This window comes from Lithobates pipiens, unplaced genomic scaffold (assembly GCF_037356315.1).
Source record: "Lithobates pipiens isolate NorthernLeopardFrog02 unplaced genomic scaffold, aLitPip1_a1.2 Scaffold_19, whole genome shotgun sequence".
NCBI classification, from domain to species: domain Eukaryota; kingdom Metazoa; phylum Chordata; class Amphibia; order Anura; family Ranidae; genus Lithobates; species Lithobates pipiens.
Genome location: NW_027507764.1, coordinates 130,181,696 through 130,200,369, shown reverse-complemented (window position 1 = coordinate 130,200,369; position 18,674 = coordinate 130,181,696). Strand labels below are relative to the sequence as shown.

General features: G+C 38.2%; 1 protein-coding gene across 9 annotated transcripts in view; it reads left to right on the top strand.

The window, feature by feature from the left end:
• HDAC9 (histone deacetylase 9) overlaps positions 1 to 18,674 on the top strand; it is an 880,403-nt gene that overhangs the window by 500,573 nt on the left and 361,156 nt on the right. For 7 of the 9 annotated variants that reach the window (XM_077491260.1, XM_077491259.1, XM_077491261.1 and 4 more), the window contains one exon: positions 8,136 to 8,198. The exons of the other annotated variants lie outside the window; for them this stretch is intronic. In XM_077491260.1, the coding sequence (XP_077347386.1) occupies positions 8,136 to 8,198 (63 nt within the window). The remainder of the gene's footprint in view (positions 1 to 8,135; positions 8,199 to 18,674) is intronic. 9 annotated transcript variants of the gene reach the window in all.

Below are 18,674 nucleotides of genomic sequence, written 5' to 3'. Positions count from 1 at the left end.
GGTTAAATAAGTGGATTTTCTTTATCTAAACTGAATTGACTAACCAAAGACGTGATCAATTTTATCTTAGCCAAGGCATCAAGAAGTGCCGGTAGTTAATATATTTTTGCACTGTTGAACTTTAGGAACATTTCTTATTATATATGAACAATGCATTTTTCTCTTGGGATACAAATATTTAGAGCACCTCATTACTTATATACATTTTTTTTCCAAGCTGGAATTGTTAGAGGCAGTGGGACATGTATAATCTTGTTGGCAAAATAGGTTGGCCAATAAGAAGTTTCTTATTTTTCATATGAATGATCAGTTCCGTACAAGATTTTTTTTAACAATATCAGTGAATTATTCCTTTCCCTGATGACTTTGAAGCCTCTTAAACAACAAACACATATATCCTGGTTCTCAAGTAATACATGCACAGATTTCCTCTCTTCCTTAAAGAGTCATAATGAGGGAAAACTTTAATGCCAATTCTTCACGGAATCAATTAGTCCTTTTTCCATATTGTACAGACACAACAATGCTGTGTAAACTCAGCAGATTGTTATTATCTCTGAACTATGCCTTAGTGGGCGATTACTGTGGAAAAATTGTATCATGATAACTGTATCTACTTTATTCATATATTAAATCCTTTATTACCTCATATACCAACATTTATTTTTTTGGTTGACCATTTACTCACAGACTTAGAGGTCCAATGACATTAATAGGGTTGGACAAAAGATAGACGGCTGTTGTCAAGTATAAAATGCAGCAAAAGGCTGCATTTGACCTGCGTTGCCTGCAATGCAAATGCATTGCAAAAGGACCTGCTGCATCCAAAGAAATGCAAATCAAAGGAGGTCAAATGCAGCTTTCATACTGTCATCCACACTTCACCACTGAAATAAAAGGTAAATTGCTGCACTGTGTTTGGCATGGGTTTCAAATGCAGGAAAACCACTCTTCTGTACATGAACCCTTATGCCCCGTACACACGATCGGACCTTCTGATAACAAAACCGTGGATTTTTGTTTGAAGGATGATGGCTCCAACTTGTCTTGCATACACACGGTCACATAAATGTTGGCCAACAACTACGAACGTAGTAATGTACAAGATGTACGTGATATCTCCATTACAAACGCTAATTTTACAAGACCGAGCACTTCTGGCTCGTACTTGATTCCGAGCATGCGTGGACTTTTGTCCGATGCACTTGTGTACACACGATCAGAAAGTCCGACAACAGACATTTGTTGTTGGAAAATTTGAGAACCTGCTAGCCAAAAAATGGTTGGAGGAAAGTCTGACAACATATGTTCGATGGAGCGTACACATGGTCGGACTTTCCGCCAACAAGCTCACATCCAACATTTGTTGTCGGAAAATCCGATTTTGTGTACGGGGCATAACACTGTCAGGACCTTGAACAATATCTTTATAACCCATGTGAATAAAAGGTGACCGTGACAAGCAGTGTTAAAATTTGCCCCAGATCCTAGGTTTTTCAGGGTATGTGGAATAATAAATATATGCTGTCATTACATGCATTAACCACTTATGCCACGTATACACGATCGGTTTTCCCGTCGGAATAAACTCTGAAGGTTTTTCAGGCGGAGTTCTGCTGAAACTGTCTTGTGTACACACGATCACACCAAAGTCCGATCATCAAGAACGCGGTGATGTACAAGCATATGATGGGACTAGAAAAAGGAAGTTCAGTAGCCAATAGCCTCCATCTCCTACTTGCTTCAGAGCATGTGTTGTTTTTGGTCCGTCGGAACAGCATACAGACATTGGGTTTTCCCGATAGGAATTGGTTCTGTCAGAAATATTTAAAACATTCTCTATTTCAAGGTCTGTCAGAATTTTAGAAAAAAAAAGTGTGATGAGGCATACACACGATCGGAATATATGATGAACAGATCCCGTCAGACTTTTTCTGTCGGACATTCCGCTCGTGTGTATGTGACATTAGAGTTCTCAGAATACTATACTTTTCATGATAGTGATCTTTTCATTGTTCTTTGTAGCAGTGTATAGTGTGATTAAAGTGGAACTTCACCCAAAAAGCGAAGTTTTGATTTCCTGCCTTCTCCCCCCCTTCTCCACCACCACCACCTTTGGACAGTTTTTTTAGGGTGAACAGGTACCTGGTTTTGACAGGTACCCACTCCCACTTCCGCTCAGATCACCTAGGTGATCTGAGCAGACATTTGCCTACTCCCCCCACCTATTCCCACAGCCTTCTGGGACACATCACAGGTTCCCAAAGACTGCGAGACCATTCACAAAGCACACAGCAACATGTGTATGCACGGGGCGAAGCCTACTGGGAAGCCCCAAGGAGACACAGCCGCTTTTCCACACTAAAGATGCCAGCGCATTTAAAAAATTTTGTTCCTAGCATGAAGAACCAATTTAAATTGTGAAAATATTAGGTGATCCTTGCTTTAGCCTTCTCCTACTATCAGGCTTTTTAAATGATATTTTATGTGCATTCAATGGATATGTAACAACAAAAAATTGGAGATGCAATCTTAGTTTCTGTTAAAAAGCTTTTTACTTCAATCTTCATGCATATACAAACGACTGCAGAGTTTCCGACAGGAACTCCGTCCTTCATCAAGTTGCATGTATAGAGTTCAACATGCTAGTCACATTTATTGGCTACGTATGAAGCACATTAGAGTACACACAGGTATATCCCTTCACTAATAACCTAATTAACCATTCTGTCCATTATACCTACCACATGTTTACCATTACACAAATGAAAAAAAGTCCAAATAACGAAAGACAAATGTATAAAAGAACCAATGTATAACAAAATACGCTGAAACCCCAGACCCTTACTAAAAAAACTTAATAATAGACTAGTACTATATCTCTATCTAAATCCCCCCCGGACATCCAATTGTGTCATATAGAGACTCAATCTTTGTTCCCATATCACAATTTTTAGACAGGATTCTTTCTCCCCCTGTAAGAGAGACTAAATAGTTTTTTGAGGATCCCAATGATTCGTTACCCGAATGTCAGGAAGAGGACATCCCAGTGACCTGGGATGTAAATAGTCTGTACACCTGTATTCCCCAAAAATCAGGGATTGATACCCGTATAGAGTTAATAAATGAGAATGGGTTATACTCCCCGGCGCAGACTGAATTTATAGAAAAATTGCTGACCACAATTTTGAAAAATAACTATTTTCTCTTTCAGGATGTGTTTGTACAACAACGAAAAGGTTTTGCAATGGGTTCCAATGTCGCCCCATCACTCACCTGTACATTTATGCACAATTTTGAAAAAAGATTTATATATGAAAATGAAATGTTTGATGGACATTGTGTCACTTGGTGGTGCTATATAGATGACATCTTTGCAATTTGGCGGGGCGACATTGGAACTCTACAGGTCTTTGGTCAATACCTCAATTCAGGCAGCAGCAATATTAAATTCAGTATGAATATCGGCAGAAAATCTGTTTTTTGGACACCTACATGGACAAAGGCAAAATGGAGTCTGACATTTATAGGAAACCTACAGATAGGAATCAATTTCTATATTCTCCATATTTCTCCACATGTGTTTAGATCGATTATACAAAGTCAGTTGATCAGAGTAAAAAGGATTGTAAGTAATAAAGATAAAAGGATTTTGAGGACAACAGAAATGTGTGAGAAATTTTGAAACCGTGGATAACCAGAAAATACAATAAGGCATGAATTGAGAAAAAATTTCTCCATGCAATATCATAATTATAGTGAGGAGGTATTTAGGATTGTTAAAAAGCATTGGACATTGTTGTAATGGGCATAACCTGAGATAGAATACTTCCATGAAGTACTATTAAAAGCATATCGTAGAAATCAAACACTAATGCGCAATCGTAATTCTCGTTGAAAAAAGCTATGATGCTTTTTCTGACCGAATTCTGCTCAAACTTGGTTTGCATACACACGGTCACACAAAAGTTCGCTGAACTTTCGACCGTCAAGAATGTGGAGACGTACAACACTACGTCGAGCCGCTAAAATGAAGTTCAATGCTTCTGAGCATGCATCGAATTGTTTCCGAGCATGCGTAGGAATTCTACACGTCGGAATTGCTACAGAAGATCTGATTTTCCGTCTGAAAAATTGAGAACATGCTCACAAAATTTTGCTGGAGGGAATTCAGCCAGCAAAATTCCGAGCATACACACGGTCGCATTTTCTGATGAAAAGCTCTCATTGGTCTTTTGCTGGCTGAATTTCCGATCGTGTGTATGTGGCATTAGAGACATGTTAGTACCTTCAGAACACAAAAATCCAAAAAGATGGAAAAAATTACATTTTTAGGAACTAAGAGAAATGGATCATTTCCATGTCTCAGTTGTGTGCAATGCAAACTTATAAAAAAAGGGACCACTTCATACACCCTGAAACCCAAAATAAATATTATATCCGTGGTTATCATACTTGCATAAACATCCTATGTAATATATGTGCCGATTTCTCCATGTAGATTGATATATGTGGGGGAAACCACACAGAATATTAAAGACTGTATATCACAGCATCGGTCGTCATTAGGATTTAGATATAAACAGCCAGGTTTACCAATCCCTAAATATTACATGAAATGTGGAAATAATTATGATTTTGGAAGAAGGTGACATAGAGAAAGGGCTACTTTCACACTGAGGCAGTTTTCAGGTGTTTTACTGCCTCCGCAGTGTGAAAGCCTCAGTGCTTTTACACTGGGGCGGTGTAACGGGAAAAAAAGTCCCGCAAGCAGCATCTTTGTGGTGGTGTGGCAGTGCTGTATACAGCGTTCCTAAACTGCCTCTGTCCATTGGAATGAATGGGCAGCGCTTTGGAAGCACCACAACACAGGCACTATTAACCTCTTCTTCGGCCAATAGCCGGTGTTAAAAGCGCCCTGCTAGCGGCCAAAAATCACAGCTAAAACAACGATAAAGCATCACTAAAACTACCACTTTACCGCTAACGGACCGGGGCCCTAGTGTGAAAGTACTCAAAAGGGGAGGAGATAGAATCCAAAAATGAAAACAGGGAAAATTCTGGTGCATTAAACAGCTGAATTCTTTGCAATAATTCGTATAAAAATGTACCTTTTTATATGACTATTACTACTATATACTAATATCATGTTGTCGTTTTACAGTGAAGATAGGTGATTTTTGAAATACCAGGAGGTGTATACTGTCACAGTGCAAACAAGAGAATAATCGGGACAATTTTGTATAGATAGAGCAGGATTTACCCTTATATTGTTTGTTTAATAGCAGAATATCTTCTAATGTTGTTAGCCTATTGGGTTCAATGCGATAGAGATATAGTACTAGTTGGGTATTATGTTTAGCAGTAATTTTTATTAGTAAAGCCTCATATACACAATCGGATTGTTGGCCAACAGAACGTCAGACTTTTGTCCAAAGTGCGCGTGCTGGGAACTTGACTTGCATACAAATAGTACACAATTGTTGGCCAACAAACGTGAATGTAGTGACGTACTTTTGTGGAATTTCAGCTTTTGAGCGCTACCCTTTGGGCACCTTCTGCTAATGTTGTGTTTGAATCCATTGATTCCGAGCATGCGTGTTTGTACTTTGGACTTTTGTGTGACGGACTTGTGTACACACGATACGGAAATCTGACAACAGACCTTTGTTTGCCGAAAGTTGACTAGCCTGCCATCCAACATTTGTTGGCGGAAAGTTGTCCAACCATTGTCTGATAGAGTACACTAAGGCCGCGAACACACGCGGGGACTGTTCGCTCAACTTTGTCCGCTGAACAGTGTTTCGGCGGACAGTCCGCTCGTGTGTGGGCTTCAGCGGACAGTTTCAGCGGACAGTCTGACAAACAACGTTTTTCGGAAATTCCGTAAAACTGTCCGCTGAAACTTGGTTTGAGCGGACAGTCCGCCCGTGTGTAGGCTTGTTCGTCAAACTAAGTTCCGCGCATGCTCAGAAAGGATTTACACGCCGAAGGTTGCATTGCAGTGTATAGGACGTCGTATTTCTAGTCCCGTCGTACGTGCCGTTCACGTCATCGCGCAAGTTTCAGCGGACTGTTCGTTCGTCGTGTGTGGCCAAGTCTGTCCATGCTAATTTTGAGCGGACTGTCCGCTCAAACTGTTTGACGAACAAAGTTGGGCGAACAGTCCCCGCGTGTGTACGCGGCCTAACAGTCGGATTTTAGGCAAACAGTCTGTCATCACACAATTCCCTGCCGAAAATCCAATAATGAGTACGAGGCTTTAGGGTCTGGGGTTTCAGCTTATTTTTGTTATATATATACATTTTTTTTTACGTTTGTCTTTCCTTCTTTGGACTTTTTTAAATTTGTGTAATGATAAACATGTGATAGGTATAATGGACAGTATGGTCAATTAGGTGATTGGCGAAGAGATACACCTGTGTGTACTCTAATGTGCTTTATACATATTAGCCAATAAATGTCACTAGCATGTTGAACACTATACATGCAATTTGATGAAGGACGCAGTTCCCGTCCGAAATTGTGCAGTTGTTGTAATTTGTATAGGCATGAAGATTGAAGTAAAAAGCTTTTGAACAGAAACGGAGATTGCATCTCCAATTTTTTATTACAGTATATATTTATATATATATATATATATATATAGTTTGTATGTGTGTGTGTGTGTGTGTGTGTATATATATATATATATATATATATATATATATATATATATATATATATATATATGTATATATACACACATACATACAGTATATATAGCTGCTCCAATTTTTTATTACAGTATATATATATATATATATATATATATATATATATATATATATATATATAGATATATATATATATAGATAGATAGATAGATCTATATATATATATATATATATATATATATATATATATATAGATAGATAGATAGATCTATATATATCAGATAGTAGGTGCACTCAACGGGTTGAGTGAGTGCACCAACTATCTGCTGCATAGTCTATACTTTTTTTTTTTTTTTTTTCCAAAGATTGCTCCCGGACCAATACACCTACAAGCATGAGCGATGACTCATCTCTCCAATATATATATATATATATATATATATATATATATATATATATATATATATATATATATATATATATATATATACTTTATATAATTTTGTACAGAATTTTACTTTTTCTCTCTTTCTATATACACTCTAATTCTCCCTCTCTCTCCCTATATATACTGTGTTTGTGTATGTATATATATATATATATATATATATATATATATATACACACACACACACACGCACACGTGCATTTGTTAATTTGATCATAGCATGAACATATGACCATTTGCTGGTGATAAAAGGTTAATAATTACTTTGAACCTCTGAGGACTAAAAGACTGACTTACACTATTTTTTTTTCTCTCTAGAGAGCGACAGACAGCTGTGTTTGCTGTGATATTTTTAAGTACATTAATGTAGGCTCCGATCACTCGGCCCTGCTTGACCTATTTTTGGCTCAGGCCGGCCATTGTTCTATTTTTGTACCCTGTGGGCCACGCTGTTGTTGATTCACATGCAAATGAGTTATCACCAGCTATAGCCAACTTTACTGAGAGAGACAGAGAGTGAGAGAGGAAGCACAGGAGGCAGATGCAGAGAGGAAAAGGCAGATATAGCAGGACGCAGGACAGGACTGACATTTCCTCAGAATCCTTCACCTTTCCTTAACTGTCATTTTTTAAAATCTTTCTTTTTTTTTCTTTTTTTTTATTGATTGTAAGAGACAAGCCTGCACAGATCTCCTGTTGCACCTGCTGTCAGGGCACCCTGGCTTAAAGGCAAGGTACACTTGACACTGACAGCTCCTTGCTATTGCCAGAGCTTGTGCAGAGAGAGAGAGGGGGGAGCAACATCTACACCCATTCTCTGTATTCTAGAGTACTTAGCACAGTAAATATGTGTAGAAAAATGGAATAATTGTCAAAGTGTGTATCACTGCCTCCTCCCCCTGTGGAGGAGTTAAGACTGCTGAAGGGTCGCTTCCATACAGAAGAGTGATGAAGCTTTCATGTGTCTGAACTAGAGAGTGATTGGAATATGCTGCAGACAATTTATGAGAGTGAATCATGTTTTTCTTCAGATGGGGTATCTGGACGGGAGAAGCTCCTGGCACAGCACAGAATGCACAGCATGATCAGTCCAGGTAAGAGGTTCCTCTCCATGGTGGCATGACACTCAACTTGTCATTAATAAATACAAACGGCTGCCCTTTAATGAGGGCTTTCCCTGATCTACTCCACTGTTCTACACTTCATATAGGATTTATTTCCCTTTATTGTGCTACGTGACATCATGTACTGTTTGTTGGAACATAGATGTCTTTCATTACATAAACATGTTTACATATATAAAGTATGTCATTTTATTACATGTGTATGCATGCATATATTTATGTATTCAGATTATAAATAATTGAGTATGTGTTTACTAATTATACTATATATATATATATATATATATATATATACTATATATATATATATATATATATACACTCACAAACGTATATATATTTCTGTACGCATATACCTGATATGCCTCTTCCATAGGTTTGTGTATGTACATGGCTAGCGTAGCTCTATGAAATCTTGTCCACACTACATAGCTTTCTTTTATCATCATACAACTATTTATAGATTTCTACCTTTGCCTGTGCCCTGCGGGGATCATGAATTAATTGAAACATGACTGATCCCTGAGAAAAGACCCAAGAACGTTATCGCTGACGAGATGTATCTAGTACAATGTATAGGAGCTGTGCTCACATCATATACAGTATTAATGTAAAACGAATTGTATTAGATCAATATGGGCAGCAGCTCAGCCTTTAAATACAAAGTGAATATCAATACTGGTTAATATATTCAGTCAATGCTAAACTCTATAAGGTTTAGACTTTGTCACTTTGCTTTGGGATGTATTGGAGTAGTATTTGGCACAGATAACCCATAGGCTATTTGAATATGAGGAGGACCGGCAGGCCTCATATTTAAATAATCAGCCCTCCCAAAACAGATATTTCAGTACTGGGCAGATACTGGTATGTTTGAGTTCTGCATTGGCTTCTGTATCCTTTGTGAACTCTGACAACAAGGTTTTTACAGCTGGGTTCTCAGGTCTGCCAACCTGTTGGGTCTCTCATCTTCATTTAAATAACATTCTAAACAGTGATGCAGATTAAGTAGTACTCTGCTCTCTGTGATACATGTAAACTTCTGTCCAATTTCATTTTATAAACGATGCATGTTGTCATTGAATTAGTACAATGCAGACACGTAACACTTGGAGATCAGTTGTGAAGTGCCGGATGGAATTATCAGACACAATACTGTATGCTTACTAGCTCCGCAGTCTGGACAGAGTCTGACTGCAATAGTTTCAAAATAAAGCTGACTCCAATATATCATATAAATTGGTTAGCATTTATTTAAATAGAAGATACATTTTAATACATATAGTGATAAAAGCTAGCCTCCACGTTACTCCTGAATGAAGTTTAATACGTATTTATACGTGTGTGACTTTTTTGGCACAATTTTTATACTGTTGAGTACAAATTATTTAAGTATGTTGACTTGGCTTATACAGGACAATACAGTAGTAGGTGGCCATAAGTACAGCAATGAGTTTGAGGATGGACAGGTGTCTAAAAACCAACCTCTCACCACTGGGACCCACTATATCCTTCTCTGCAACCTGGCCAATGGATACAGGTGTCAAACAACATACGAGGGGATTAACAATGATGGACTCATAGGTGTTGATTTACGAAAATTGGAGAGTACAAAATCTGGTGCAGCAGTGCATGGTAGCCAATCAGCTTCCAGCTTCAACTTGTTCAATTAAGCTTTGACAAAAAAACCTGGAAGCTTATTGGTTTCTATGCAGAGCTCCCCCGGATTCTGCACTCTTCAGTTTTAGTAAATCAACCCCACAGTGAAATATGTGCCAATTTCTATATGTACACTTATTTAGCTGCTTATGTGCCAAATACAATTTGTTAATTTATTGAATGATGGTGGTGTGCACCTCCTCTCCTCTCCCTTCTGCAGTGCCACTCCTCGCTGTTTGCACCTCTTCACTACATTATTTACACCCCTGTGGTAATGGAGTACATTTTAGAGCTATTTTTAAAGTAGAACAGATAGTGCAGGTACTTAATTATTTTGCCAAACATTAATAGAAACTGTTGCATATCACTTTAAAAGTGGTCTGGCGTGACTGATGCAACTCATAGAACTTGTTTAATGGCATAATTGATTTGGACCAAAGAAATTGTGCCATTATCTAAACAATAAAAAGACAAATTTCTTTATGTTGGTCCTTCTGCATAGTGAAACCCTGATTCCTTTATTTCCATAGGAGAGGAAACACTCATTGATTGCTTGATTAGATGCTGCTGAAGGTTCATTGTTGCCCCCCAAGAGGGTACTAAATGGGCCTAACCGCATACGACCAGAGCAGTGCTTGAATTAGGTGCTTCTCATGTAGAGGATGCCGGTAGACCCCTTAGCTGATTGTGGCTGACCACAGATAATAGGTAAAGGTTACATGAGTGTAAATAGTTCGTTGTAGTGTTTATGCACTACACTTGCAGTGTAGTGCATAGACAGTTGATGAGCATGCATGTCTGTGGACTAAATAGACATCACCCACAACAGCCTTTGCTTGTATAACCTTAGCAATTTAAAGGAATATTCCATTGCAACTACTTTTGGTGACTTTTAGTTGAGAAACAAATAATTAGCGATGTGAATATACTTATAGACAAAACTATAGACTATCATCATCTGGCTGAGCGGAGAATGACTAGACTGGGCAACAAGTATCTACTCTCTAAAAATACTTAAAGAATTGCAAATGATTGTTACTTGAATAGCCACTGTTACTTTACATAGTAACAGCTTTACCATGTTAGTAATCAACTTTGTAGGACTTTTTATTTTATTAGCATTTGTTTAGACAGGAAGTGGTGTTTGACATTGACTTTTAAAACTTGTAAGTTCATAAATAGAATGTGTTAGTTGATTTTTAGCATGTCACCTCAGCTTTGTAGAAGGGAACATTTGGTTTTCACATGTGGTAGCAGAAAAGTATGCAGGCAAAATTTGCAAATTTCTTGCCAAAGCAGTCATCTGTTTTGAAGGCAAGAAAATGATATGAGCTGGACCAGCAGTTCATTGCAATACAATACAGTGTACAGTATATGATTTGTGTTTGTTTTTAGGGGTGCGCATTGTGTAGGTTTGTTCAAATTTGTTTGTACGGCTTGGCACTCTTTTTTTTTTAAACAATCAATGAAGTGTATACATCTCCAAAATGTTTTTTTTTTAAGTTATGCATAGAGTAGGGAAGTATTAGAACCCTTGTTGAGTTTTTGTTGCTATGTCTCTACTGAGTCACCATTTCTGTTTGTCCTGGTGACCTTTGTCAGCAGAATAAAAAAAGTGTTGGAGAAGTCCACAATTTTACATTTGTCACAAGAAAAAGAGGTAAAGGTAAATGGAGACACCTGTTGATGCCAACTATCTAAGCTTGCAGAAATTTCCTTTTATTTCCTGTTGCATCTTTGGGACTGGAATAAGGGGAAATCTCTTGAACGTGACACAGACAGAAAACAAATAAACTGACAGAGTTCTATCCATTCCCTATTCTATTTATCTGAAAGATAATTTTAGCTTCACAAATACGCAATACCCCAGCTCACTGCATAATATCAGTAGGCCCTTATGACCTTATGACTATTGCTCTGTACATAACTATAATGCCACATTTTCAAATATGTAGATATGCAATTTTGTTTTATGTAAAAATGTGTGCAGAGAAATATGTAATGTTCACAAAGAAACCTGACAAAAGATTGGCTATTGTGCAAAGTTCATTTTCCCATGGCAGCCATTTTCCAGTGAAAGGTAAAAATCCTTTGCATGTTATGATTGCATTTGGCATGTCATCATTGTCTTATTAAATACATTCATTGGTGGGAAGAATGGTGGCAGTGCTCACAGTTTTTTTTTTTTTTTGTGAATTTCAAATGTTGCTTTCTTAATTTTCGTATAATTAATCTGAATATCATCTACAATCATTGTTATGAACACAGAACAAAGAGCAAGAGTATCCTAGTGTAGAGGGCAATAGGTATCAATCTCTTTTTTCACTTTTTGTTGCCTTACAGGAGGAAGATGGCTGCTGTTTTGGGGTGGAACTTACATTTTTAATAATGTCACACTATTGAAAAAGCAAAGGGCTGATTCAGTAATCTTTATATTGTATTTGTTATTTTATCAAATGATGATTTTTTCATCCAAACAATTAATTAAAAAATATCACATAGATGTGGCATTTTTCATTTTTTCATGGTTTTTCATGGAAAATGGTTACCGAAAGCCTTTATTATGAAGTATTATTTTATCTCCAGTGAAATGGCTCATTGTCCTGCTTTTTCCAAGAGTTAACGCCAGTCAAAGAAGCTATCAGTATTTTTACATACAAAAACCTGAAGTTCCCCATTATCTGTCACACAGGTGTTATAGAGGTTGGGGAAAATAACAGAATTAAAGAGCAGATTAACCAAATTAATAGCGCGGCAATCTGGTAATCATTTTAGAATGTGGATTGTTTAGGTAGGGCTGCATCTGTATAGTTTTAGTAAATGTTCCACTCATGGCATCATTACTATTTACTGAATCCCTTGCCTTCTGTATCTTTTCCTGTAAGATTGAGTATAAAGTGATGTCCCTTGCCACAAGCTGCATAGAAAATAGATTTATATGTCCTGGGCAATATAGCATTATACTCTTGAATTCCATTGATGTTCTACTTTCTTCTATATAATTGAAATGCATAAGTTATGGCTTTGCATTTCCAAAAAAACTTTGGGATAGCGGTAGACAGACCTTTTTTTTTTTTTTACCTGCACAGTCTTTGAACTGAGTTGGACACAGGTAATGAAACGCCTGTTGTCATTTCTTTAATGAAAAGGGACAATTGCTAATTGATTGCAAAGATTTTTCAAGGTTTTGGAAAACCTTGGTAATAACCAGCACTACTATAAAAAAAATTTATGGTAAGTCTACGCCAAGCCAACATTTATCTTTTGTTAGATGCTGGAGAGTTATTTCTTTTCTGTCTCGGGGATTCCTGGTGAGATATGTGAGTTTGATTTCCTGGGCCAGTGCACCTGCTGTGGCCATTATGAGAGGTCTTATAGTTTCATTTTCCAATGAAAGGTAAAAATCCTTTGCATGTTATGAGTTATTGCATTTGGCATATCATCATCGTCTTATTAAATACATTCATTGGTGGGAAGAATGGTGGCAGCGCTCACAGTATTTTTGTGCATTTTAAATGTTGCTTTATTAATTTTGGTATAATTAATCTTAATATCATCTACAAACATTGTTATGAATACAGAACTAAGAGCAAGAGTATCCTAGTGCATAATAATGTTGAAGAGCAAACTGAAACAACGCAGATTCTTTTTTTTTAGGCGCTAACTGCCACAGCTAAGAAATCGGTAGTACAAATAACCATCTTTTTCTGTTTTAATCTCAGTTGTAACAATAAACTTAGAAATACATTCTACTTCACCTAACTAGTGGAAATTTGCTTGTCCAAGTTCCCTTTAAGGTGGACATTTGCAAAGCACATTCTCTTGGTGAACTTGGCAAACTGTAGTTGGAATTACAAGGGATTTGGCAGATTGAAATGCTTTGTGTAATGTTCTGTTAATGATACTAAGGGATCGATGCGTGGAGATAACATGGCTCTTCCCAGTACTGCATTATAGGCAGTAAAGTATATGTGAACCTAATCACTAAAAGCACATGCAAGCTTTATCATGTTCATTTTATTTCAAAAGTAATTTTAAAGTTTATCTTTAATGAAATATTTGTTATTAAATCAGCACCAGGGATGATGCTTACAAGAAGTGAGGTGTGCCTTGTGCCATGTTCATTGAAATCTTCAGTACTCTGCCCAAGTACTCTGCAGCTGTGATCTTCTGGTGCTTTGGGGAATAATACAAACAGCTGGTCCTGTAATAGGCACTCATCAAAAGTGCCTATGATGCCCGCTTGTTCCGCTCCCTTCATTCATAGAAGTCGTACTGTTACTTCCTGCATTGAAAAGCCATCTATAAATGGAGGACAGGCAGAGGAATGAAAGGTCCACTTTTTATTGCAGGAAGCCATAGTACAGCTTTTATGAAGTGAGCAGGGGGGGCAGAAAAGGCAGTTCCATCAGATTAGGTAACGGAAGTGACATTCCACCAGCTGTGCATGCATGCACCACTACCAAGTTTGCTAATCTGACAGAACACCTGCAGTCAGAAGAAGGCGGCAGCGGACATCTTACTACACCCAGCTACGTCTTGAATTTAAAAGTAATTTTAGCAATAAAGTGAGCGTATATAAATAAATATAGTATGTTGACATGTGTGATGCTGTCTGAATGTTACATTTTAAAAGAAGCTGGACGCCAGCAGTAGGAGGATGGTGGAGGCTATGTTGGTACACCCCACAGTGCTCATCGCTAAACCTTTAGGCTTTTAAAATTATACATGCAAACAGCATCACAGATGTTTAATATAGTGGAATATAGTAAGAGTATCCCCGCGCTATCATCAAGGGCAAAAACTATCACTAAAAATAGGTTGCAGCAAACCACCGACAGGGGTATAAACCCTACCCCCCAAGTAATACCAGTATACAAAATCAAATAAATGGTGTTGCGCTACCTCATGAGATTAAACTATACTATAGTCTCTTATGCAAAACAGTTGTGCTAAATGATAAACTAGCAGAGATACAGTTTCTACCTATTAGGTAGGTATAGCATACCCTAAACTAAACAGTTATATATTGCACAGTGTATACAAAGTAGTTCAAAATATATAAAGTGCCTCAAACAAATACAGTCGTGAATAATCAAATAAGTGAAAATAAAGTGTCCAGTGCTTAAGTGAAGTAGCAGCAATAAATATCAAGGTGTCTTGTGCATAAAAATTGCTCTAAAATAATTCAATCAAAAAGGCTGTGTAAAATTCCAAGCGTGGCACACACCGTGCAAGCTCAACAGAACAAAAAAGAGAACAAAAACAAAACAGCTCATAAATAAAGTCTATATGTGAACTTGGGGTGAATAAAGTGACCAGTGATTGATTCAGTGCTTCTCCAAGTAGGTGCCAAAAAACGTGTCTCTAGTCCTTATTTCCAGTGTTTTCACGGCACATCAGGTGGAGTGGCCCCTTACCTTACTGCTGTAAGGTAAACAGCAGGACAACCAAATAGAAAGATCCAGGGATTATATCCCCATTCCTGGCAGGTAAGTGCTGGCCCCCACGGCTGATGTTTTGTATCTCTATAGCTTCCACATAGGTCTCATTGCTCAATGTTATTCCACAAATATCTTTTCTTTCTCTCACAAATCAAGCTTCACATCAATAGCTCTCTCACGTTTGGCCTTCTGAGTCCCAGGCCAAGAGCTCTTTTTTGTTCTGTTGAGCTTGCACAGTGTGTGCCACGCTTGGAATTTTACACAGCCTTTTTGATTGAATTATTTTAGAGCTATTTTTATGCACAAGACACCTTGATATTTATTGCTGCTACTTTACTTAAGCACTGGACACTTTATTTTCCCTTATTTGATTATTCACGACTGTATTTGTTTGAGGCACTTTATATATTTTGAACTACTTTGTATACACTGTGCAATATATAACTGTTTAGTTTAAGGTATGCTATACCTACCTAATAGGTAGAAACTGTATCTCTGCTAGTTTATCATTTAGCACAACTGTTTTCCATAAGAGACTATAGTATAGTTTAATCTCGTGAGGTAGCGCAACACCATTTATTAGATGTTTAATATACTATATTTATTTATATAAGCTCACTTTATTGCTAAAATTACTGTTAAATTCAAGATGTAGCTGGGTATACTAATGCCGTGTACACACGATCGAATTGTCTGGTGAACTTAGTCTGCCGGACCACAGTACGCCGGACAATTCGATCGTGTGTGGGCCCCAGTAGACCTCTTCATCGTAAAAGTCCGGCGGACTTAGAAAGTAGTTTTGACTCAAAATATGTCCGCCGGACTTGGCTTTCAGCGGACAATCCGTTCGTCAGTGTGCTAGTCCGGCGGACTAAGAATGACGCATGCTCTGAAGCAAGTACGAGAAGGAAGCTATTGGCTACTGGCTATTGAACTTCCTTTTTCTAGTCCCGTCGTACGTGCTGTACGTCATCACGGTAGAAATCGTCGGACTTTCGGAGTGTCCGTGTGTGGCCAAGTCCATTCGTTATAAAGTCCGGCGGATTGTTTGCCGGATTGTTTGCCAGACCAAGTCCGCCTGACAATTTGATCGTGTGTACGCGGCATAAGATGTCCGCTACCTTCTTCTGCCTTCTTTAGACTACAGGTGCTCTGTATGTGCAGCTGACAGAATGTCACTTTCATTACCTAATCTGATAGAACACAGGCAAAGTTGGGACTTTTGACAAATGCCTGTCAAAGACGCCTTCCTGTTAACCCCCACAGCACTGGACGTTCACAGCTGTCCGGGTATCTGGGTGGAGGGCAGAGAACTGAACAGCCACCAGTACAAGGGACACGTTATTATTCATTGTAAGTACCATTCCTGGTGATTAAAACAATTATTTCACAAAACATTAGTTTACATATTTTTAAATCCGCAGCTTTCATTTGAAAAAACCTGGTGATCCTGCCATAAAGGTCCTTGCCCAGGCACTTCCAGTTTTTGGCTGGCTATAGAGGGATCAAAAATCAGCTGGTTCAGTATGGATTAGCCACATTTTTATTCCATCTATTGCCGTTCCCGTTAGAGAGAAGTCAATCTAACCTAGTTGGTACATTTTCATTCAATCGGCGCCTGCTGCCAGCCAGCTGCATCGCGGGTCAGTATATTTGTACCACGGAGGAATACCCACAGTCAGAATACAATAGTGCAGAGGGGAGGATTTCTCCATCCAACTCGATTATGTGGATGGGGAAATGTATTCGCTTTTCTTTTGATCAGCCAGCTGGCTGATCAAAAAATAAGATTATTTGTGTGTGGCCAGTTTGGAGGGGCAACACTCTGGGGTTGATATACTAAAGGCAAATAGAGTTGCACTCTGCAAGTGCAGTTGTCCCAAAGTTTGGTAAATGAGCAGAAGCTCTGCTGACTTTCATCATCCAATCATGTGCAAGCAAAAATGCTGTTTTTTAAACTTTCCTTGCATGTGATTGGATATTCTTTGCAAAGTAAAACTTTACCTAATTTACTATGCTCTGGAGCAACTACACTTGCAGAATACAACTGTACTTTGCAAAGTGCAGTCTATTTGCCTTTAGTAAACCAACCCCTCTGTCTTTGTTTCCCAATTGTGCTCCTGTGTAGCCATCCTATTGCATGGGTTTCCAATGGAGACTATAAGTGGTTATTTCTCCATACATTACAGGCATGGTTCACTGTTGTCACCATCAGGAAACTCGCCATAAGAAATGCCATGCAGCCATTGCTGGAGTGCATTCATGTAAACAGAAAGAGGCTGCAGGAGATCAGAACCGACATAGAAAAAAGGATGGAAATTAAACATAAACATGATTAATGTTTACATATGGTTAATAATGACAATGCTAGGTCAGTCGTTACATAGTTTTAAGTCAAAAAATCTAATTTAAAACATTTTTTCTGGTCTGCTTAATTGTTATTTTCAATAACTCTTGCAGTGGACAAAGTCAGGGTTGATAAAGACGTATTGTCTGTGGTCTGTGTCTTTGAGTTTTACATAAATACTTAGAATTTGGGTACATTTAAACAAGTCCATGGCTGTTCTGGCTTAACCGTCTTGTTCTCTCTTTGTTAATGTGAACATTTGTTGCACAATCTGGGTGATGCTGATGGAATTGTCTGTTCCAACATTAAATTTGATCCTCTCATTACTAGAAAATTCTAATCCCATCATCTGTTGGAGCTCACTATATGAGATTCCATTGTGCTTGTTATTGCTCTCGTTGTCTGCCAACTAGATGAGAGCATTTGAAGATGAGACTAGGTGCCACTGCCTCTGTGCACAGCTCGGTATCAGGATCTCTTCTTAAACAGAGTAATGCCATTATTTATAATAGCTAGCTAAGTAAAATCAGAGTCAAGTCAAATCCAGCACTGTATTGCAGCATTCTTTGGCCTGTGTATATGGGCAATCAATACCAATTTATCAACCGTTGAAGGCCTCTAACTTCTATGATTATAATCTTACTTTTTTGTTACTTCCAGCTATCAGTCTATCGCCAGTTAAAGTTGTAGCGTTAGTGCAGACCTAAATGAATGCAAACATTTTTATTGGTGCTCAGTGCAAAACAGTTTTTTCTGTAGTTTATGTAGTTGTAGAAGGAACCGAGGACTAAGGCCGCGTACACACGGGCGGACTGTTCGCCCAACTTTGTTCGTCAAACAGTTTGAGCGGACAGTCCGCTCAAAATTAGCATGGACGGACTTGACCACACATGACGAACGAACAGTCCGCTGAAACTTGCGCGATGACGTGAACGGCACGTACGACGGGACGAAAAATACGACGTCCAATACACTGCAATGCAACCTTCGCCGTGT